We start from the raw sequence: 24,847 nt of genomic DNA on the forward strand, positions 1-24,847 counted from the left end.
GTGTTTTAAAGTAGGGATGGACACTTCAGTTACTTTATCAGTTCGGTTGGGGTTCGGTTCGGTATGGTTAATTCGGCTCTAGAATTTTTCTAACTGAGGTAAACCATTAATAGTTTGGTTTGGATCAGTTTCGGTTCGGTTTGTATTCGGTTTGGTTTGTGTTTCGGTTCGGTTCGGGTCAATCGGGTTCCCTTAGTTTAATTCTTTTAAGAGAAATAGTATTTTAAATCACACGGTCTAAATCGTTATGTTGGTGAATATGAAAAAATAAACTATGTAAACTAAATTTAATATAAAATTGAAATACAAACTTTTAAACACACACAAAAAGTTTATAAGAATATAATCAAATCAAAGTTAACTAAAGTAGATAGAAAAATTAAAAAAATCATTAATAATGCTTCTTAAAAATAAACTATGTAAATTGAATCTAATATAAAACTGAAACAAAATCTAAAAAAACCACAAAAAAAAAAATTAGTATATTGTATACTGTTAGTATGTTAATTCAAATAATAAAAAAAGAACATTAGTTTCTCGGTTTGGTTAACTCGATTCGGTTCGGATCGGTTTCGGTAAGTTTTTTTCGAGTTGGGAAAATCTTAAACCAAACTGTTTGATAATATATTTTGGTTTGGATCGTTTTTGGTTCGGTTGATTCGGTTTGACTCGGTTCGGTTTGGTTTTTTTGCCCACCCCTAGTTTAAAGCAATGGAAACCTCATCTACATTCCCATCTTTCACTGAAGAACAATGGAAAGTTCTAACTCAGATGGTTAATGAGAAAGATAAGTCATCTGATTTGGTGAGCTTATCTTGGATACGAGAGCCTCTTAGCACATGATCTCAAGGATATTACGAGTATTCCACCGGGCCCAGTGGGTTTTGCAGATGGAAACAAGGTCTATGCAACCCATACTGGTGTGTTTCACTTATCAAATAACATGATTCTATCGAATGTGTTATTTTTCCCCAACTTAAATTTTTCTCTTTTATCAGTTTCCAAACTCCTTCGACAAACTAACTGTTTTGCTCTTTTAACGGATACGTTGTGTGTTGTGTGTTTTACAGTATCGTTTCACGAGGACGCTGAGTGGAGCAGGTGAAAAGAGATGGGGTTTATTTCTTCAAAGATGTCATGGCTGCACGTGTTCAAGTCGCTGATAAGTCTCTCAAGTCGGTTGATCAGTTTCTGTGGCACCAAAGGCTAGTACATCCTTCGTTTTCGGTGTTGTCATTTTTACCTATGTTTTTAAATAAATATGCTACTCAAAGTTCTTGTGATATTTTTTGAGGCTAAACAGTTTAGAGAGGTGTTTTATGAAAGTTTGAATAAAACTAAAGAGTGTTTTCAGCTAATTCATTGTAATGTTTGGGGACCATATCAGACTCGATCATTGTCTCGAGCAGTATACTTTCTTACCATTGTTGATGACTACTCCAGATCAGTATGGACATATATACTTCTGGAAAAATCAGAGGTCCGTACGGTTTATCAAAATTTATGCCGAGTGACTACAAAAAAGTTCTCTAAAGATGTCAAGACTGTCTATACTGACAACGGTACAGAAGTTATGTGCCTGGCTTGTTTCTTTCGTGAGAATAGGATCATCCATCAAACGTCTTGCATTGCCACTCCTCAGCAGAATGGTCGCGTAGAAAGAAAACATTATTATATTATTAATGTTGCTCTGTCATTGTTGTTCCAAAGTAACTTGCCAATCAAGTTTTGGCGAGAAGCCATTATGACTGCAACACACTTGACCAACCAAACTCCGGCTGCAGCCCTTCAACATCACTCTCCTTATGAACTTCTATTCAACAAGAAGCCCTATTACTCTCATCTTTGAGTTTTTGGAAGCTTGTGTTTTGTTCACCATTGGTCTCGCGACAAAGACAAGTTTGGAAACGAAGTAGATGTTGAGTTTTTGTTGGTTATCCTCATGCTCAAAAGGAATGGAAGGTGTTTGATCTAAGTACAGAAAAATTCATTATCTCTAGAGACGTGGTGTTTCAAGAAAATGAATTTGCATTCTCAGCTCCAACTCATGACATGTCTATACATCAACTTTCACTCTCACAAGTCGACGAAGATTGGGAAATCACTAACACTGTCCCTTCCAACGACAGGGGGAGATTATCTCAGTCTAAAGTATCTCCATCAAGTCCAGCTGTCTCTGCTAACACTCCATCTCAAGAAGATCAGCAAGCAGTCTCTGTTTCGGAAGAAGTTTATGCTACCACATCGGACTTACCAATACCCAATGTGGCTCCTGTTATTGTATCTCCGACTCTACATCCTCAAACACTGTCCTCTTCCGTCGAACCTACTGTTGAAGAAACACTGTGCAGAGGTCAGCAATCACGTCTACCTTCAGTCAAACTCAAAGACTATGTTACATATAATGCAGCTCGTCTTGAAGACCCATCTCTCGCTCTCTTCTGCTCTACATCTCCGTCTTCTGAAACAATCCATGGTAATTTTCTCTATCCTTTAACCTATTATGTCACTGATGCAAAGTTTTCAGCTTGACATCAGGTGTTTCTCGCAGCGTGTATAGCTGTGGTCGAGCCAAAATATTACTCACAAGCCGCCAAAGACAAAATTTGGCGTGGTGCTATGAAAAATGAAGTACTCGCACATGAAGATAGCGGTACTTGCGATATCGTCTCGCTTCCACCAGGTAAAACAGCTATCGGCTCTCGCTGGATATAAAAGTACAAGTTTAACGTTGATGTAACTATTGAACTTCCTAAGGCACATTTGGTTGGTATGGGAAACAATCAAGTTGAGGATGATGATTTTGACGAAACATTTGCCCCAATTGTTAAAATGGCTACTGTTCGTGGTCTTCTTGGTCTTGTTGCTGCAAAATGTTGGAAAATCCACCAAATGGACGTACTTAACACCAGTGATCTCAATGAAGAAGTCTATATGCGTCTACCACCTGGGTTTACACATTTTGATCCCACCAAGGTATGTCGTCTTCGTAAGTCATTATATGGTCTTTGTCAAGCTCCACATTGCTGGAATGAAAAACTGACAAAGTCGTTAATTGAATACGGTTTCCAGCAATCAAACTCGGATTATTCCTTTTTACTTACACTAAAGGATCCAGGAACTCAGGGTACTGATCTTTGTCGACGATCTTGTGCTAGCAAGCAATGATCTCGATCGTCTTACTAAGTTCAAATCATACTTGGGTGTGTGTTTTAAATGAAGGACCTCGGCAAACTGAAGTATTTTCTGGGAATTGAGGTAGCTCGTTCAGAGGAAGGCATATATATCTCTCAGAGAAAATATGCGTTAGACATCATCTGAGACATTGTACTCCTTGGTTGCAAGCCAGTGTCAATTCCGCTTGAACAATACCATAATATAGCTTCCGATAATAGTCATGTCATGTTTGGTCCAAAGAAATATAGTCGTCTGGTTGGCCGGTTAGTGTACTTGTCTGTTACACGACCAGAGTTATGTTACACTATTCATCTTGTCTCTCAGTTTATGAAACAGCCTCACAAGGCTCACTGGTCTGCTGCCCTACGGGTTGTTCACTTTCTTAAGGGCTGTCCAGGCCAGGAAACTCTTCTTTGCTTTAACAGTGATCTTCAAGTTTCCGTATATGTTGATGCAGATTGGAGTACTTGTCCAGAAAGTAGACGCTCGTTGAGTGGTTTGTTGTCTTACTTGGAGGATCACCAATTGCGTGAAAACTAAGAAACATGACACGGTTTCAATGTTGCTTTACATAGCAATGGCTTTAGCAACTAAAGAGATCAAGTGGATTATTCCACTGATGAAGGATCTAGGTGTTAAAGTGAAACTCCGGTTGCATTTCATTGTGATAGTAAAGCTGCCATACACATAGTTGCTAATCCCGTGTTCCATGAACGCACTAAGCATGTCGAACATTATGTTTGTGATGCAGTTAAGGCTGGTCTCATCGAGACTATTCATGTCAATACAAAGGATCAAATCGTGGACATTTTAACTAAGACACTGAGTCACTAACAATTTGAAGCTCTATCATCCAAAGTTGGGTGTTCAAGACTTTCACTTTCCAATCTGAGAAAAATATCAGGAAAGGAAATTTTACGGATAATGATTACCTTTAAGTTTCTAATTATCTAATAATGAAGTTATGTTAAAGTTCCTAAATTATCTAGGAACTAGGGCTTCTACGGTTAATGTACATATAGTCTCATTAAGATCAATACAAGTTTTCAGTTTACAATTCATCTCAAGTTTACATAGAGAGAGTGCAGCAGGGTTAGGTCGTCGGATTTGGCAATGTCGTCCACATCCATAGCTTCCGGTCAAGAACCACCGTCGAATAAGCCGCCGGTGATAGAACCGACCTTAATTCTGCAACTTCCAGATGACTTAGTATTGAGTTGCTTAGCACATGTCTCCAGATTGCACTACCCCATTCTCTCACTCGTCTCCAAGACCTTTCGATCCTTCACTTCTTCACTGGAGCTTTACCAGACCCGGTATCTCTTAAACCGCACAGAGGGGTGTCTCTATGTGTGCTTGCAGTTCCCTAACGAGCCTAACCTTCGTTGGTTCACTCTCTGTCGGAAACCAGATAAAACCCTTAACAAGAAGAAGAATACGACACAGTCATCAAGTGGTAATATTTTGGCTCAGGTTCAGATTCTCAACTCTCCTCCCGTGGAATGGTCAGACTCAGATATAGTAGCTGTTGGCCATAAGCTCTACGCCATCAACAAAGAAGACGATGTCTCCTCCTCCTCTTCTAACGTCTTCTTCCTCGACTGCCGAACGCACACGTGGGTCGAAACGCCAAGCTTGCGGTTTGCTCACACCAATCCAGGAATAGATGGGATGATGTATTTAGCAGGAAGCTACGAGAATCCAGATTCTTTGAACTGTGTTCAAGTGTTGGACACAAAGAATCAAACTTGGAAGGCCGTGCCTGAGGACAAGAGGATATTCAGAGACACAGATTTTGAAGGAAAGGTTTACAAGAACCTTGATGGGGCGTCTGGCAAGAGATCCTCTTTGGTTCTAAAGCTAAAGGATTCTACAATCGACTTGGTAGGGTCTGGTACTGTATGTGTGATAGAGAAAAGATTCTATTGTTATCTATCCACTGGAGTGTTTCTTTGGTCTAACAGTGAGATTAAATCATTTGGTTTGAAGAAAGTACAAGGTTTGGAAGGACTGCCTAAGTTTGGCCATTATACCAATGTTAAATTGGTTGAATGTGGTGGTAAGATGGTGGTGTTTTGGGATAAGTATGTGCCGGCACGTGGTAGGTATAAGGAGAAGATGATTTGGTGTGCTGAGATCTCGCTGGAAATGCGCAGCAGTGAAGAGGTTTGGGGAAAGGTTGAATGGTTCGATGCTGTGCTTACAGTACCCAAGTCTTATAAATTCGTGTATGCTATTGCAGCTACCGTTTGATTAGCTACTCATGAGACAGGTTTAAAGGGAATGAATCAGGTTATTTTTTTCTTAGTACTTAGTATGTCCTGAATCTTGGAGATTAGTCTACTCTTTGATGAATGACTCATGAGAAAAGCGGCTTCGTCTTGTAGTGGTTTACTTTCTTTTGTATGTGACTATGATGTGTGCGTTTGTAGCGGACAATGGTTCACTTCTAACCTATGCATTCACTTTTAGCTTTGTGTCTTTGAAATCATTTTTATACAACCATGAGAATAGTTATAGTCTCATTTTTCTGTCACTCGGCTACTTTAAAGTTGCAGAAGAAAATGTGGTTTGATTAAGCGTACGTTCATGTATTTGTTTGTGTAAAATAGTTGAAAAATAATTTAACATATAATTTTTGACTAAAAAATTCACTTTATTCTTGAATTTTTATCATCGCTATTCAGACTTGAATCGATAGAATATGAAACCATTATTCATCTAGACTTTGTATTAAGAACCTATGATATATTGATACGTTAATAATATCAAGTCAAAAGAGCTCTTTAGGTGGTGGTGGTGGAAAATGCTTTCTCAGATCCCGTACTCGCAGACATGACGTTTCATTATCAGGGAATCTTGATTTGATTAACACCTCCAAGTAGCATTGCCTATCATTCCGTTTACCCAGAATCAGCTCTACTTCAGCAAATTAACTCTTCATCACTAGATAACGCAGAGGGTAATAGAGTGACCATTCGTTTCTGTCCCTCTACTGGTATAAGATTGCAGCTAGCTTCTGAAACCAATATCGACTCACAAAGTGCTGCCGGTAAGGACACTGCTTCATATAAGCCATGGAACTCCAGTTTCCTCCATTTGTACTTGAACTGAATGTGTAATCTCCTTACGAACAAAGCTTCCACTGGTGTATGTTAGTAAACCACAGTGGAGTCAGAAATTTTCTCTCCTTCAGCTGGTGGCTCTATGAAGATTGACATCATATACATATTTTGTCTGAAAAATGTTTAACCGTAACAATGAAAAATGTTACCACAAGCTGTGAAGTAGAAAAATGATGTTGCATGCCTTTGTATAGGACAAGTAACGCCTCAACTCCGTCAGCTTTATTCTTATCATGTGTAGCAGATGCTTGCTCTATCATGGATGTCATTGCTGCATTGTAGTCTCTGTTTCGGCAAACCCAATCCTCATTAATACTGAAAAACAGCCTGAGAACTCTCTGTGCTGGGGCTCTGTTTCAGAAAACTTACCTGGCATAGAAGACGATTGTATCATTTAAGTTTGTGCCCTTTTGAACCCTCCAGGGACATGAAAATTTTAAATGCAGAACACCAATCACAGAACATTACAGTCATACTGAAATTACTTAACACCAGCTTAGATATGAATTCGGCTTATCATCTTCAAACTCACGGACTGGCGGAGGTTACTAATCGATCTCTAGGAAACCTTTTATGATGCCTGGTAGGTGATGCGGTCCGAACTTGGGATGCACGGTTACCTCAGATTGAGTTTGCTCACAACCATGCCATCAACCGCAGCTCCGGGCTCAGTTCGTTTCAGGTTGTCTATAGAATTCTTCCTCGTGCTTCAGTTGACCTTTCGACACTTCCTGACCATACGCGCATACATGGTGATGCATCGACCTTTGTGGACAACATACTGGAGACGCATGCCAAGACTACTCAGCAGCTTGAAGCATCAACTACAAAGTATAAACATGCAGCTGATTTCCATCGTCGACGTTTGGTCTTTGACGAAAGAGATTCTTGATTGACAGAGAAGATGATATAGCAGTAGCAATATGCTATAGAAGATGTATGCTGCAGAAGATGTATGTTTTTACTAAATTATTTAATAGAATGATTGGTAGAACAGTATGGACATACTATTTAAAATTATTATAAAATTAATATATAATATATAATATATTTATTTATATTGAATATATTTCTAATATATATATATATTACTATATAAAATTAAAAAGACATATAATTAATTAATTAATTTATTTAATAATATCAAAATCTACGTTTATATCAAAAAAAATTATTTAAAAATAAATTTTAAAATTAAAATATACATATTTTATAATAATATTTCACATTTAAAATATAATTTAATTTGTATAATTAAAGTATATTTTAAATTGCTGACAAAAAATATATTTTAAATTTTGAAATATTATTTTTTAATAATTTTATTGTAAATTTATTTTCTGGGTATAAAATTTTTTTATGATATTATTAAATAAAATAAATTCATTAATTATATGTTTTTCTTAATTTTATAAATTATAAAGGGATTTTTGCAAATATGACTCAAAACTTGAAGTCAAACACAAACTAACCCATGTTTTTTTTGGAACTTTGACTTGCCTTTTTCATCTCCAAAGTTCAGATTATTCACGAAAATGACATCATTTTTTTTTTCAAAATGCATATTTTACTCTATCACCCTCATCTTTCTCAAGTAATCATAATATTGTCATTGCCATCAATACACCAACGACCATGAACAACCAATTTGAAGCTCTAAATGCACCTAAAAATCGATTTACACTCTTTCTTTCTCAATTCTTATGAACTAAAAACAACATCTCTTTCACTTTCTCTCCATATTCATCCAAAAAACCCCAAGATTTTGATTCTAAAATTTTTATGGTTCATAGAGCCGTTGAAACTTACGATTCTTGGTGGGTCACTTTTGTTTGAGATTCTGGATGCTTGGAGAAGATATATGTGTGCTAAACATGTTATCTCACTCGTTTAAACTATGAAATCAGTTTTTTTCCCAGATATGTTCGTCCAGACGACTTACATGTAAGTCCGCTAGCTGTAGACGACTTACATGGAAGTCTTCTGGTAAATGCAGAAGTTAGTTTTGCAATTGATTTTTAAATGTGTTTTTATAGACGACCTACATGTAAGTCGTCCATCTTTATTTGTTAAAAAAAATTTGAGACGACTTCCATGTAAGTCGTTTAGGGTAAACATGCTAGTTTTGCATTTGACCGGATTGTGTCAGAAATTTGACTTTTCCTGGACGACTTACACGTAAGTCGTCCAGTAGAAAAATAAAAAAAAATGACTTACATGGAAGTCGTCTCAGGTTAGTTTTGCAATTGAAAAATAAAACAAAAAAAATATTTTTTTCTAGACGACTTATACGGAAGTCGTCCGTCCGACGACTTACATTGAAGTCGTCCATGATTTTATTCCGAGATCCTGGTCAAACCTTGCTTATCATGGACGACTTCCATGTATGTCGTCGGACGGACGAATTCCGTGTAAGTCATCTAGAGCAAAATAATTTTTTTTTGTTTTATTTTTCAATTGCAAAACTAACCTGAGACGATTTACATGGAAGTCGTCTAGGTATAACAAAATATTGATTTTTTAATTTTCTATTGGACGACTTACGTATAAGTCATCCAGGAAAATTCAAATTTCTGACACAATCCGGTCAAATACAAAACTAACTCATTTTCCCTAGACGACTTACATGTAAGTCTTCTCAGATTTTTTTTCAACAAACAAAGATGGACGACTTCCATGTAAGTCGTCTAAGTTAAAAATCAATTGCAAAACTAATCTAAATGGACGACTTCCTAGAAGTCTGCCAGACGACATCCGTGGAAGTCGTCTGCGTCAATGTTTAATAAACTTTCATTTTCTCTAAAACTATAAAGAATTTTGAACATTTTTTTGTTAATTCAAGTCTACTAATCAATATTTTAGCTACTGGATGAAATTTATAACTAAATTCGTGATATTTATGAGGTTACCAACATTCATGTTTATTAAAGTTTCTAGCTGATCCGAGTTCTACGCTAGTTTTTGAATAACTTGTATTTTTAAGAGTATTAAGTAACTTCAAGATATGTAAAACTCATATTTTCAAAATATGTTTTATGCCTTAGTTTTACTAAATGTGACATAGTTTTTCAACACAAACTTGTAAAAATTGTGATATGTATTGACTAGTTACTATTGTTTGTTTATATCTCTTAAGTATGCACCGATGATGATTATTGTTATGAGTGGGTAAAATACTTGTTTCTTATAATGTTGTATCAATGACTTAAGTATCATTATTGTTATATGCATTTTTTTGCTATGAGTGAGTAGAATAGTTAAAATGATTCTTAATATGTTGTATCAATGACTTAAGTATCATTATTTTTATATGCATCAATGATGTGTTTTGCTACAAGACTTCCCAGAAGACTTCTAATGAAATTGTTATATCTTTGAACTTATGTAATGGTTTATCTTTTGTGAGTTTGGCTAAGTTTTCTTAAGAATTTTTCTTCCTTAGTTGTAATAAATTTGATTAATTTTTTCTGTTATTGTGTTTTGCTATTGAAGTTGTATCAATAACTTCAATTATGTCAAGTAATTTTGGCAAGATAATATTGTGGAATATTAACATATTTACCAATTTTTTTATTAATATCTCTTCAAATTTACAAAAAACAATCACAACTAATGGAGTACACATGCAAATCACAAAACAGACCAGAAACAAAACTATTATAGATCATTCCTCTACAAAGACAAGCTTGGACTCCACTTGATATGGAAGAAGACTCCGTCAGAAGACTTCCAGGAAGTCTTCTGGAAGAGTTGATGTTTTCTGGAAGACTTCCTGGAAGTCTTCTAGCGCATTATATTTTAGAAGACTTCCGAGAAGACTTCCCATAAATCTTCCAAAGTCTGCTCCAGATCTGAAAAACCTGCATATAAAAAAAATGTTCAAATGGCTTAAAAACAAAGAAAATGAGTGGAAAATTATATAGATATACTTTTATAGAACACACAAAGTACATATCCAAGTAAAGGAGCTATCTTCTTAGACTTGAGTTTGTTATAAGCGTGAGAAGGCATACGATCTCGTGTCAAATGAACCCCCTTGATTGGTAAAGCATTATCATAAGCATTATGCTCTATATTATCAAATCAACATTTTTTTGAAAAAATATTTAAAACATCATTTACCAAATGCTAATGCTCTCCAAATGATTCTTGACAAATACTCTCATATGAAGCTTTTAGTAGAGCATTTGCATTTATAACTGGAGGATTTTCCAAATATGACTCAAAACTTTATTTTAAATACAAAACTATACCCAAAGTTGAATCAAATGAAAAACTACCCTAAAAGCCTTGTGAAATTACAGCCAGCCCCTTGTGACCAAACAAAAAAATAGAACTCATTTTTATAAATATATCCCCGGAAAGTCGTCTGAGTCTTCTGAGATAATGTAAGTCGTCTAGACAAATTCCAGGGAAGTCTTCTGGTGTAGTTGATCTTAAAAATAATTTATAATTTTCTTAAAAGATATTTTGACATGTGAAAAATTATAATCATGTAATTATAAACAGTTTTAAATAATATAAATTAAGATATAATAAAATTGAATAGTTTTCAACATAGATGAGTGAAATTAAGTAGTTAATCATGATATTCTTTGGCTTAGGTTTGACAACATATGTTGTAGTATTGTATGTATTCTTAGGGTTAGATTTTGAAAATCTTAAATGTTCTTTTGAAAAATTAAAATTTTACCTATATGTGTTTATTTCTGTGTATAGTAAACATTTTTTAAGTTTAATTTGATTTTATGAAGTGTTTAATTAATTACTTTAGTTTAGGAGTTATGTTTAAGGTCTAAGCGCCTAACAGATAAGTCGTCTGGCGATTAGAAGACTTCCAGTGATTTTTGACAAATTATGTTTTTATGCTTATAGAATATGTATTTGATAGACAATTTGGTATTATGTCTTTACGATTGATCCTCATGATCTAAGTCTAAACATCCTGTTTGCACCTGTTCAATAAAATTTTATGTTTGATCATTTGATTACATAAGCATTAATCCTTGTGAAACACAATTCGACCTCCGCCACTGGATGGATTCCGTTGCCACAACATAGCTAACATCTATTCATGTTTTATATGCATGATAGTTTACAAAAAAAAAAAAATGTTTTATATGCATGTTTACGAATTGTTTCTATCTAACATCCAAATTCATGTCCTTGACGAATGATGATGTGATAACTCAAAAAAAGATATCATACAATTGAAATCCTATTATACGTGTATAATTGACTAAACTCAATAATTAAAATTTTATAATATCGTGCTGGAAAATTATTTAAACTATTAAACAGTGTTTTAATAGTTTTTGGGGTCATGCCCATTAATTGTTTTAAGTAAGGCCCATTAATACAAAACCCAGTATCTGGCCGATAATGTCTCGTGCCCCAAACCCCTAAACTTTTGGTGGTCCGCAGGCATCGCTTCCGATCAAGAACCACCGTCGAAGAAGCCGGCAAGAGAACCGACCTCGATTCTGCAACTTCCAGATGACTTAGTATTGAGTTGCTTAGCCCGGGTCTCGAGATTGCACTATCCGATTCTCTCGCTCGTCTCCAAGACCTTTCGATCTCTCACTTCTTCACCGGAGCTTTACCAGAATCGGTATCTCTTAAGCCGCACCGAGAACTGTCTCTATGTGTGTTTACAGTTTCCTACCGAGCCTAACCTTCGTTGGTTCACTCTCTGTCGGAAACCCGACAAAATAACCAATCAAATCTGTAAGAAGAGGAAGAAGAAGAAGAAGGAGACATCAAGTGGCAATGTAATGTTTTGGCTCCGGTTCAGATTCACAACTCTCCTTCCGTGGAATGGTCAAATCTAGTAGCTGTTGGTCATAAGCTCTACGCCGTCAGCGATGCCCCTTCCTCATCCAACGTCTTCTTCCTCGACTGTCGAATGCACACGTGGAGAGAAAAGATTCTATTGTTATCTATCCACTGGAGAGTTTCTTTGGTCTAACAGCGAAACAGATGGTTGGGAGAAAGTGGATGGTTTGGAAGGACTGCCTAAGTTTTCCCGTTATAGCAATGTTAAACTGGTTAATTGTGGTGGGAAGTTGGTGGTGTTTTGGGATAAGTATGTGCCTGCACCTGGTGGGTATAAGGAGAAGATGATTTGGTGTGCTGACATTTCCCTGGAAATGCGCGGAAGTGAAGAGGTTTGGGGAAAGGTCGAGTGGTTCGATGCTGTGCTTAAAGTACCCAAGTCTTATAAATTCGTGTATGCTAAAGCTGCCACCCTTTGATTAACGACTCATGAGACAGGTTTAAGGGAATGAATCTGGTTATTTTTTGTTAGTACTTAGTATGTCATGTTTCTTGTAGATGATTAAGCGTATTTTGTAACTGTCTCTTAGATTGCAAACTCTCTGATGAATGACTCATCACTCATGAGACAAGCGGCTTCTTCTTGTTGTGTTTTTTTTTTTTTTCTATTGTATTGTATGTATGCGTTTGTAGCAGACAATAGTTCACTTCTAACCTAGGATTCACTTTTAGCTTACTCTGTGTCTTTGAAATAATTTTTATACAACCATGAGAATAGTAATAGTCTCATTTTCTGTCACGTGGCTACTTTAAGTTCTCAAAAGTTGCTGTCTAGCTGATTGCCTCCAACAAAACCAAGATACACAACTACTGTTTGTTTCTCTTTTGTTTAATGACCAAGTCGCAGAAGAAAATGTGGTTTGATTAAGCTTACGTTCATGTATTGTTTGTGTAAAAATTGTTGAAAAATAGTTTAACATACTTTTCACTAAAAATCACTTTATTCTTGAATATCTATCATTCCTATTCAGACCTAAATCGATAGAATATGAAACTACTCTCAATCTAGACTTCTATGATACGTCAATATAGAATTGGTCTAGGCCATGTTCGTTTTTGAATCGTCTGCATCCAGATGCAAATATTCAGATATTATTCCTTTGGACCTATGATGCAACATCTATAATATCTACATTTGCATCTCAAAATCCAAAAGACTTAAATACCATTAACACAAATATAAAATTAACTATATTAGTTATTATAACTATTATATTGCATTTTCAATTGAAAAATCGCGTTTTCCTGCCAAAACTAAAAAATCACATTTTTACGTTAAAATCGAAAATCAAGTTTTCCCACCAAAATTTCAAAACTGTGTTTTTTCACCAAAATCGCAGAATCGCATTTTCTAGACAAAACTAGAGAATCACATTTCAACACCAACCGAAAATGGTGTTTTCTTGCCTAAATTAGATAATCACATTTTTTGCCAAAATAAGAAATTTGTGTTTTCTCGCCGCAACCGGAAAATTGCATTTACACCCCAAAAACTGGAAAATCACATTTTTCCGTCAAACCAGAAATTCGGGTCTTCCCGCCAACATAAAAAAAATAGTGTTTTCTGCCAAAACCGAAAAATCGAGTTTTCCTACCATAATCAGAAAACATGTTTTCCTGCCAAAATCGAAAATTGTGTTTTCTCTCCAAAATCGTAAAATTACTTTTTCCGCCAAAATCGGAGAATTATGTTTTCACCGCTAAAATCAAAATCGCGTTTTCCTGCCATGACAAGAAAATTGATTTTACCTCTCACAACCACAATGCTAGCTGAAACCCGCCTTTGAATTTAAAAAGTTTAGTGTGTTTTAAAGTAGGGATGGACACTTCAGTTACTTTATCGGTTCGGTTGGGGTTCAGTTCGGTATGGTTAATTCGGCTCTAGAATTTTTCTAACTGAGGTAAACCATTATTAGTCTGGTTTGGATCAGTTTCGGTTCGGTTTGTATTCGGTTTGGTTTGTGTTTCGGTTCGGTTCGGGTCAATCGGGTTCCCTTAGTTTAATTCTTTTAAGAGAAATAATATTTTAAATCACACGGTCATGAAATCGTTATGTTGGTGAATATGAAAAAATAAACTATGTAAACTAAATCTAATATAAAATTGAAATACAAACATTTAAACACACACACAAAAGTTTATAAGAATATAATCAAATCACAGTTAACTAAAGTAGATAAAAAAATTAAAAAAAAAAATCATTAATAATGCTTCTTAAAAATAAACTATGTAAATTGAATCTAATATAAAACTGAAACAAAATCTAAAAAACCACACAAAAATTTAGTATATTGTATACTGTTAGTATGTTAATTCAAATAATAAAAAAGCACATTAGTTTCTCGGTTAGGTTAACTCGGTTCGGTTCAGATCGGTTTCGGTTCGTTTTTTTCGGGTTGGGAAAATCTTAAACCAAACTGTTTGATAATATACTTTGGTTTGGATCGTTTTTGGTTCGGTTGATTCGGTTTGGCTCGGTTCGGTTTGGTTTTTTTGCCCACCCCTAATTTAAAGCAATGGAAACCTCATCTACATTCCCATCTTTCACTGAAGAACAATGGAAAGTTCTAACTCAGATGGTTAATGAGAAAGATAAGTCATCTGATTTGGTGACCTTATCTTGGATACGAGAGCCGCTTAGCACATGATCTCAAGGATATTACGAGTATTCCACCGTGCCCAGTGGGTTTTGCAGATGGAAACAAGGTCTATGCAACCCATACTGGTGTGTTTCACTTATCAAATAACATGATTCTATCGAATGTGTTATTTGTCCCCAACTTAAATTGTTCTCTTTTATCAGTTTCCAAACTCCTTCGACAAACTAACTGTTTTGCTCTTTTAACGGATACGTTGTGTGTTTTACAGGATCGTTTCACGAGAACGCTGAGTGGAGCAGGTGAAAAGAGATGGGGTTTATTTCTTCAAAGATGTCATGGCTGCACGTGTTCAAGTCGCTGATAAGTCTCTCAAGTGGGTTGATCAGTTTCTGTGGCACCAAAGGCCAGTACATCCTTCGTTTTCGGTGTTGTCATTTTTACCTATGTTTTTAAATAAATATGCTACTCAAAGTTCTTGTGATATTTTTTGAGGCTAAACAGATTAGAGAGGTGTTTTATGAAAGTTTGAATAAAACTAAAGAGTGTTTTCAGCTAATTCATTGTGATGTTTGGGGACCATATCAGACTCGATCATTGTCTCGAGCAGTATACTTTCTTACCATTGTTGATGACTACTCCAGATCAGTATGGACATATATACTTCTGGAAAAATCAGAGGTCCGTACGGTTTATCAAAATTTATGCCGAGTGACTACAAAAATGTTCTCTAAAGATGTCAAGACTGTCTATACTGACAACGGTACAGAAGTTATGTGTCTGGCTTGTTTCTTTCGTGAGAATAGGATCATCCATCAAAAGTCTTGCATTGCCACTCCTCAGCAGAATGGTCGTGTAGAAAGAAAACATTATTATATTATTAATGTTGCTCTGTCATTGTTGTTCCAAAGTAACTTGCCAATCAAGTTTTGGCGAGAAGCCATTATGACTGCAACACACTTGACCAACCAAACTCCGGCTGCAGCCCTTCAACATCACTCTCCTTATGAACTTCTGTTCAACAAGAAGCCATATTACTCTCATCTTTGAGTTTTGGAAGCTTGTGTTTTGTTCACCATTGGTCTCGCGACAAAGACAAGTTTGGAAACAAAGTAGGCGTTGTGTTTTTGTTGGTTATCCTCATGCTCAAAAGGAATGGAAGGTGTTTGATCTAGGTACATAAGAATTCATTATCTCTAGAGACGTGGTGTTTCAAGAAAATGAATTTTCATTCTCAGCTCCAACTCATGACATGTCTATACATCAACTTTCACTCTCACAAGTCGACGAAGATTGGGAAATCACTAACACTGTCCCTTCCAACGACAGGGGGAGATTATCTCAGTCTAAAGTCTCTCCATCAGGTCCAGCTGTCTCTGCTAACACTCCATCTCAAGAAGATCAGCAAGCAGTCTCTGTTCCGGAAGAAGTTTATGCTACCACATCGGACTTACCAATACCCAATGTGGCTCCTGTTATTGTATCTCCGACTCTACATCCTCAAACACTGTCCTCTTCCGTCGAACCTACTGTTGAAGAAACACTGTGCAGAGGTCAGCAATCACGTCTACCTTCAGTCAAACTCAAAGACTATGTTACATATAATGCAGCTCGTCTTGAAGACCCATCTCTCGCTCTCTTCTGCTCTACATCTCCGTCTTCTGAAACAATCCATGGTAATTTTCTCTATCCTTTAACCTATTATGTCACTGATGCAAAGTTTTCAGCTTGACATCAGGTGTTTCTCGCAGCGTGTATAGCTGTGGTCGAGCCAAAATATTACTCACAAGCCGCCAAAGACAAAATTTGGCGTGGTGCTATGAAAAATGAAGTACTCGCACATGAAGATAGCGGTACTTGCGATATCGTCTCGCTTCCACCAGGTAAAACAGCTATCGGCTCTCGCTGGATATAAAAGTACAAGTTTAACGTTGATGTAACTATTGAACTTCCTAAGGCACATTTGGTTGGTATGGGAAACAATCAAGTTGAGGATGATGATTTTGACGAAACATTTGCCCCAATTGTTAAAATGGCTACTGTTCGTGGTCTTCTTGGTCTTGTTGCTGCAAAATGTTGGAAAATCCACCAAATGGACGTACTTAACGCCAGTGATCTCAATGAAGAAGTCTATATGCGTCTACCACCTGGGTCTACACACTTTGATCCCACCAAGGTATGTCGTCTTCGTAAGTCATTATATGGTCTTTGTCAAGCTCCACATTTCTGGAATGAAAAACTAACAAAGTCGTTAATTGAATATGGTTTCCAGCAATCAAACTCGGATTATTCCTTGTTTACTTACACTAAAGGATCCAGGAACTCAGGGTACTGATCTTTGTCGACGATCTTGTGCTAGCAAGCAATGATCTCGATCGTCTTACTAAGTTCAAATCATACTTGGGTGTGTGTTTTAAATAAAGGACCTCGGCAAACTGAAGTATTTTCTGGGAATTGAGGTAGCTCGTTCAGAGGAAGGCATATATATCTCTCAGAGAAAATATGCGTTAGACATCATCTGAGACATTGTACTCCTTGGTTGCAAGCCAGTGTCAATTCCGCTTGAACAATACCATAATATAGCTTCCGATAATAGTCATGTCATGTTTGGTCCAAAGAAATATTGTCGTCTGGTTGGCCGGTTAGTGTACTTGTCTGTTACACGACCAGAGTTATGTTACACTATTCATCTTCTCTCTCAGTTTATGAAACAGCCTCACAAGGCTCACTGGTCTGCTGCCCTACGGGTTGTTCACTTTCTTAAGGGCTGTCCAGGCCAGGAAACTCTTCTTCGCTCTAACAGTGATCTTCAAGTTTCCGTATATGTTGATGCAGATTGGAGTACTTGTCCAGAAAGTAGACGCTCGTTGAGTGGTTTGTTGTCTTACTTGGAGGATCACCAATTGCGTGAAAACTAAGAAACATGACACGGTTTCAATGTTGCTTTACATAGCAATGGCTTTAGCAACTAAAGAGATCAAGTGGATTATTCCACTGATGAAGGATCTAGGTGTTAAAGTGAAACTCCGGTTGCATTTCATTGTGATAGTAAAGCTGCCATACACATAGTTGCTAATCCCGGTTCCATGAACGCACTAAGCATGTCGAACATTATGTTTGTGATGCAGTTAAGGCTGGTCTCATCGAGACTATTCATGTCAATACAAAGGATCAAATCGTGGACATTTTAACTAAGACACTGAGTCACTAACAATTTGAAGCTCTATCATCCAAAGTTGGGTGTTCAAGACTTTCACTTTCCAATCTGAGAAAATATCAGGAAAGGAAATTTACGGATAATGATTACCTTTAAGTTTCTAATTATCTAATAATGAAGTTATGTTAAAGTTCCTAAATTATCTAGGAACTAGGGCTTCTACGGTTAATGTACATATAGTCTCATTAAGATCAATACAAGTTTTCAGTTTACAATTCATCTCAAGTTTACATAGAGAGAGTGCAGCAGGGTTAGGTCGTCGGATTTGGCAATGTCGTCCACATCCATAGCTTCCGGTCAAGAACCACCGTCGAATAAGCCGCCGGTGATAGAACCGACCTTAATTCTGCAACTTCCAGATGACTTAGTATTGAGTTGCTTAGCACATGTCTCCAGATTGCACTACCCCATTCTCTCACTCGTCTCCAAGACCTTTCGATCCTTCACTTCTTCACTGGAGCTTTACCAGACCCGGTATCTCTTAAACCGCACAGAGGGGTGTCTCTATGTGTGCTTGCAGTTCCCTAACGAGCCTAACCTTCGTTGGTTCACTCTCTGTCGGAAACCAGATAAAACCCTTAACAAGAAGAAGAATACGACACAGTCATCAAGTGGTAATTTTGGCTCAGGTTCAGATTCTCAACTCTCCTCCCGTGGAATGGTCAGACTCAGATATAGTAGCTGTTGGCCATAAGCTCTACGCCATCAACAAAGAAGACGATGTCTCCTCCTCCTCTTCTAACGTCTTCTTCCTCGACTGCCGAACGCACACGTGGGTCGAAACGCCAAGCTTGCGGTTTGCTCACACCAATCCAGGAATAGATGGGATGATGTATTTAGCAGGAAGCTACGAGAATCCAGATTCTTTGAACTGTGTTCAAGTGTTGGACACAAAGAATCAAACTTGGAAGGCCGTGCCTGAGGACAAGAGGATATTCAGAGACACAGATTTTGAAGGAAAGGTTTACAAGAACCTTGATGGGGCGTCTGGCAAGAGATCCTCTTTGGTTCTAAAGCTAAAGGATTCTACAATCGACTTGGTAGGGTCTGGTACTGTATGTGTGATAGAGAAAAGATTCTATTGTTATCTATCCACTGGAGTGTTTCTTTGGTCTAACAGTGAGATTAAATCATTTGGTTTGAAGAAAGTACAAGGTTTGGAAGGACTGCCTAAGTTTGGCCATTATACCAATGTTAAATTGGTTGAATGTGGTGGTAAGATGGTGGTGTTTTGGGATAAGTATGTGCCGGCACGTGGTAGGTATAAGGAGAAGATGATTTGGTGTGCTGAGATCTCGCTGGAAATGCGCAGCAGTGAAGAGGTTTGGGGAAAGGTTGAATGGTTCGATGCTGTGCTTACAGTACCCAAGTCTTATAAATTCGTGTATGCTATTGCAGCTACCGTTTGATTAGCTACTCATGAGACAGGTTTAAAGGGAATGAATCAGGTTATTTTTTTCTTAGTACTTAGTATGTCCTGAATCTTGGAGATTAGTCTACTCTTTGATGAATGACTCATGAGAAAAGCGGCTTCGTCTTGTAGTGGTTTACTTTCTTTTGTATGTGACTATGATGTGTGCTTGGTTTGTTTGTAGCGGACAATGGTTCACTTCTAACCTATGCATTCACTTTTAGCTTTGTGTTTGAAATCATTTTTATACAACCATGAGAATAGTTATAGTCTCATTTTTCTGTCACTCGGCTACTTTAAAGTTGCAGAAGAAAATGTGTTTGTTTGATTAAGCGTACGTTCATGTATTTGTTTGTGTAAAATAGTTGAAAATAATTTAACATATAATTTTTGACTAAAAAATTCACTTTATTCTTGAATTTTATCATCGCTATTCAGACTTGAATCGATAGAATATGAAACCATTATTCATCTAGACTTTGTATTAAGAACCTATGATATATTGATACGTTAATAATATCAAGTCAAAAGAGCTCTTTAGGTGGTGGTGGGGAAAATGCTTTCTCAGATCCCGTACTCGCAGACATGACGTTTCATTATCAGGGAATCTTGATTTGATTAAACACCTCCAAGTAGCATTGCCTATCATTCCGTTTACCCAGAATCAGCTCTACTTCAGCAAATTAACTCTTCATCACTAGATAACGCAGAGGGTAATAGAGTGACCATTCGTTTCTGTCCCTCTACTGGTATAAGATTGCAGCTAGCTTCTGAAACCAATATCGACTCACAAAGTGCTGCCGGTAAGGACACTGCTTCATATAAGCCATGGAACTCCAGTTTCCTCCATTTGTACTTGAACTGAATGTGTAATCTCCTTACGAACAAAGCTTCCACTGGTGTATAGTAGTAAACACAGTGGAGTCAGAAATTTTCTTCTTCTTCCTTGGTGGGGCTCTATGAAGATTGACATCATATACATATTTTGTCTGAAAAATGTTTAACCGTAACAATGAAAATGTTACCACAAGTGTGAAGTAGAAAAATAATGTTGCATGCCTTTGTATAGGACAAGTAACGCCCTCAACTCCGTCAGCTTCATTCTTATCATGTGTAGCAGATGCTTGCTCTATCATGGATGTCATTGCTGCATTGTAGTCTCTGTTTCGGCAAACCCAATCCTCATTAATACTGAAAAACAGCCTGAGAACTCTCTGTGCTGGGGCTCTGTTTCAGAAAACTTACCTGGCATAGAAGACGATTGTATCATTTAAGTTTGTGCCCTTTTGAACCCTCCAGGGACATGAAATTTTAATGCAGAACACCAATCACAGAACATTACAGTCATACTGAAATTACTTAAACACCAGCTTAGATATGAATTCGGCTTATCATCTTCAAACTCACGGACTGGCGGAGGTTACTAATCGATCTCTAGGAAACCTTTTATGATGCCTGGTAGGTGATGCGGTCCGAACTTGGGATGCACGGTTACCTCAGATTGAGTTTGCTCACAACCATGCGTCAACGCAGCTTGGTCAGTCGTTTAGGTTGTCTATAGATGTTCCTGTTAGGATGAATCCTAGATGGAGAGGACCAATTGGGGTGAACTTAAGCTATTTCAGTTTGCACGGTGGTGGTAAATGGAAGCTCTCTCGCGGTTTTTTAATTGTGGCTCGAGGTGAGAAGTCTTCATCTTTCTATTGGATGCAGGCTAAGGTCCCAAAGATGTTGTTAATGCGGTGGAGAATGATAATGCCATGGAGTTATGGCATAAGAGACTCGGTCACATGAGTGAGAAGGGAATGGTTGTGTTGTCTAAGAATGAGGTGATTCCAGGAATCTCTGGTTTGCACCTACAGAGTGTTCGCATTGCTTTGCGGGAAAACAACACAGGTATCTTTCAAGTCTTCCGCACCTTCTAGGAAACCCGAGGTACTGGATTTGGTACACTCAGATGTGTGTGGTCCAATGAAGACAAGATCTCTTGGTGGCGCATCATATTATGTGACTTTTATTGATGATCATTCAAGGAAGTCGTGGGTATTTCCTATGAGGACGAAGGATCAGGTGCTGGGATATTTCAAGCACTTTGTGGCATTGGTTGAGAGACAAACGGGGAAGAAGCTGAAGTGTATCCGCAGTGATAATGGTGGAGAGTATCTTGGACCATTTGATGCTTATTGCAAAGAGCATGGAATAAGGCATCAGTTCACACCACCTCATACTCCACAGTTGAATGGGTTGGCTGAAAGGATGAATCGGACGATTGTCGAGAGGATGAGATGTTTGATCTCACAGTCAAGCTTATCGATGACTTTCTGGGCAGAAGCTTTGAACACGGTGGTTCATGTGCTGAATTTGTCACCAAGTGCTCCATTGGATGGTGATGTTCCAGAGAGGGTTTGGACTGGTAAGGATGTTTCTTACAGTCACTTGAGGGTCTTTGGGTGTAAGGCATTTGTTCATATTCCCAAGGTTGATAGATCGAAGCTTGAGATGAAGTCGCGACAGTGTGTGTTCATCGGTTATGGTCACGATGAGTTCGGGTACAGATTTTATGATCCCATTGAGAGGAAGCTCGTAAGGAGCAGAGATGTTGTGTTTATGGAAGATCAAATGATTAAGGACATTGACAAGTCCAAAAAGCCAACTCAGATTTTTGAGGGTTTGATCGATACAGAGGCTACTCCTTCTACATCGGTTCACGGTGAGGTTGAGGTTGAGGTTCAGGATAATACACCCAGTGCAGATGCTCCCGCACATGAAGATGGTAGTGGTGATCATGGTGACGATCATGGTGAGACACCAGCTGCTGAGAACCAACCCACTATTGTTAGAAGATCCGAGAGAGGTCTTAAACCGTCGACAAGGTATGATCCTAGTGAGTATGTATTACTTACTGATGGGGGAGAGCCTGAAAGCTATGATGAAGCTTTGGAGGATGAACACAAGGATAAGTGGTTTGGAGCCATGGATGAGGAGATGGATTCTTTTGAGGAGAACCATACTTTTGAGTTGGTGGAATTGCCTAAGGGCAAGAAGGCTCTGCTTAATAAGTGGGTGTACAGAATTAAGCATGAGGATGATAATTTGCCACCTCGACACAAGGCTAGATTGGTTGTGAAAGGCTACAGCCAAAAGAAGGGAATTGATTATGATGAAATCTTTTCTCCTGTTGTGAAGATGTCATCCATTCGGGTTGTACTTGGATTGGCAGCGAGCCTTAATCTAGAGGTTGAGCAAATGGACGTGAAGACTGCTTTCCTTCATGGTGATTTGGAGGAAGAGATCTACATGGAACAACCAGAAGGCTATGTGAAAAAGGGCAAAGAAAATTTGGTTTGCCGCTTGAAGAAAAGCCTTTATGGATTGAAGCAAGCACCAAGGCAGTGGTACATGAAGTTCAAGTCTGTTATGGGGGAGCATGGTTATGCAGAGACTGATTCAGACCATTGTGTATTTGTGAAGGTGTTTGGTGAGGATGATTTTATCATCTTGTTGCTGTATGTCGATGATATGTTGATTGTGGGCAGGAACAAGGACAAAATTAAGGAGCTGAAAGAGCAGCTCAGTGAGTCCTTTGCCATGAAAGATATGGGTCCAGCGAAACAGATTCTTGGTATGAGAATTGTTCGAGATAGAGGTGAGAAGCTGATTCACTTATCTCAGGAGAAGTACATTGAAAAAGTACTTAAGCGGTTTCACATGGACAAGTCTAAAGTGTTGAGTACTCCTCTTGCTCCACACTTAAGACTGAGCAGTCAACAAAGTCAGAAGACATATGCGGAGAAGGAAGATATGGCGAAGGTTCCGTATGCTTCTGCAGTGGGTAGTTTGATGTATGCCATGGTCTGTACAAGACCGGATTTAGCCTACGCCGTTGGAGTTGTCAGCAGGTTTCTCTCCAATCCGGGAAGAGAACATTGGAATGCTGTGAAGTGGATTTTGAGATATCTTAGAGGGACTTCTAATTTGAAGATTACATTCGGAGGTAAGAAGCCTTTGCTGGTCAGTTTCACTGATTCTGACATGTCTGGAGATGCTGATTCTAGCAAGTCTACTTCGGGTTACTTGGTAACATTTGCGGGTGGAGCTGTGGCATGGCAGTCAAGGCTGCAAAAGTGTGTTGCACTATCTACCACTGAGGCAGAGTTCATTGCCGCAACTGAAGCTTGTAAAGAGTTGTTGTGGATGAAGAACTTCTGTGAAGAGATCGGTTTCAAGCAAGAAAAGTATGTGTTGCTTTGTGATAGTCAAAGCGCTATTTGTCTCGGGAAGAATTCTACATTTCATTCGAAGTCAAAACACATTCAGAGGAGGTATCATTGGATACGTGATGTGGTTGCTTCCAAGGAAGTGGAACTTGAGAAAGTTCATACGGATGATAATGGAGCTGATATGATGACGAAGTCATTACCGAGGGGGAAGCTTGAGGTATGCCGAGAGATAGCCGGAATGGCTGTCTCTTCCATCTAGTCGGAGGGGGAGTTTGTTGGGTCCCTCCTAGATGGAGAGGACCAATTGGGGTGAACTTAAGAAATAATAATGTTTCCCCTTTGTCACTACTCACAATAATAGAGTTTAGAGAGAGAGACAAAAGAGAGGAAAAAGAGAGAAGGAGAAAACTCGTAAGGTGATTTCAAGACTGGATTTGGAGGGTCAAACGGATCCTAATCGGGCTAATATTTTGTGGGAAGCTTCTTTAGTCAGTGGGTTAGAGTTTCACCGAAGGGATTTGGATTTCAACGGTTGGATCTTCTGTTGTCTGGGTTTTCTTGAAGCTGGTCGCCATAGTTCTTCAGCAGAGCAGTCTTGGGTGTTTGGTAAATCCAACGGTAAGATCTTCTCTTCTTGAGCTGAAATTTGGCAGAGGTATTGTCGACTTGTGTATCTTGGATTTGTACGGTTGGATTAGTTTCTGGAAGCCGGAATCTTTGTGAGCTGAGGTCGTTTGGTTGCTGCCGGTTTTGAAGCTTTGTGTTGCTCTCTTGTTGTTGTTGTTTGTGTTGGAGATAGCTATTTGTAGCTAGACTCTCTGTTCTGTTCAGGCTGTTGAACAGGGAGGACGTGGTTGTACTCATACCATTTATATAGTGGATTTTTGAGTGGACTACGGTCCCGTGGTTTTTCCTTCTCACATCGAGGAGGTTTTCCACGTAAAAATTGTGTGTCTCATTTAGTTATCGCAACTTTGATATCTTGCCATCGTCGAAGTATTTTCCTCACAGGTTGGCACAAGGTCAGGGGAACACGACCATTAGTATTTCCGCTGCGCCGTGTGACTTTCCCCAACAAATTCTTCCTCGTGCTCCAGTTGACCTTTCGACACTTCCTGACCATACGCGCATACATGGTGATGCATTGAACTTTGTGGACAACATACTGGAGACGCATGCCAAGACTACTCAGCAGCTTGAAGCATCAACTACAAAGTATAAACATGCAGCTGATTTCCATCGTCGATGTTTGGTCTTTGACGAAA

General features: G+C 38.1%; 1 protein-coding gene and 2 pseudogenes across 1 annotated transcript; all 3 read left to right on the top strand.

Moving 5' to 3' along the window:
* Positions 1 to 3,927: 3,927 nt before the first annotated feature.
* LOC125583656 (putative F-box/kelch-repeat protein At4g39600) lies at positions 3,928 to 6,690 on the top strand. Its single transcript, XM_048750975.1, has one exon. The coding sequence runs from the start codon at positions 4,291 to 4,293 to the stop codon at positions 5,428 to 5,430; it is 1,140 nt and encodes a 379-aa protein (XP_048606932.1). The 5' UTR covers positions 3,928 to 4,290; the 3' UTR covers positions 5,431 to 6,690.
* A 202-nt stretch (positions 6,691 to 6,892) lies between these two features.
* On the top strand, positions 6,893 to 12,556 carry LOC106384094 (annotated as a pseudogene).
* Positions 12,557 to 18,071: 5,515 nt separating this feature from the next.
* Positions 18,072 to 19,513, top strand: LOC125583657 (annotated as a pseudogene).
* Positions 19,514 to 24,847: the final 5,334 nt, after the last annotated feature.

Source organism: Brassica napus, chromosome C3 (genome assembly GCF_020379485.1).
Source record: "Brassica napus cultivar Da-Ae chromosome C3, Da-Ae, whole genome shotgun sequence".
Classification (NCBI taxonomy): Eukaryota; Viridiplantae; Streptophyta; class Magnoliopsida; order Brassicales; family Brassicaceae; genus Brassica; species Brassica napus.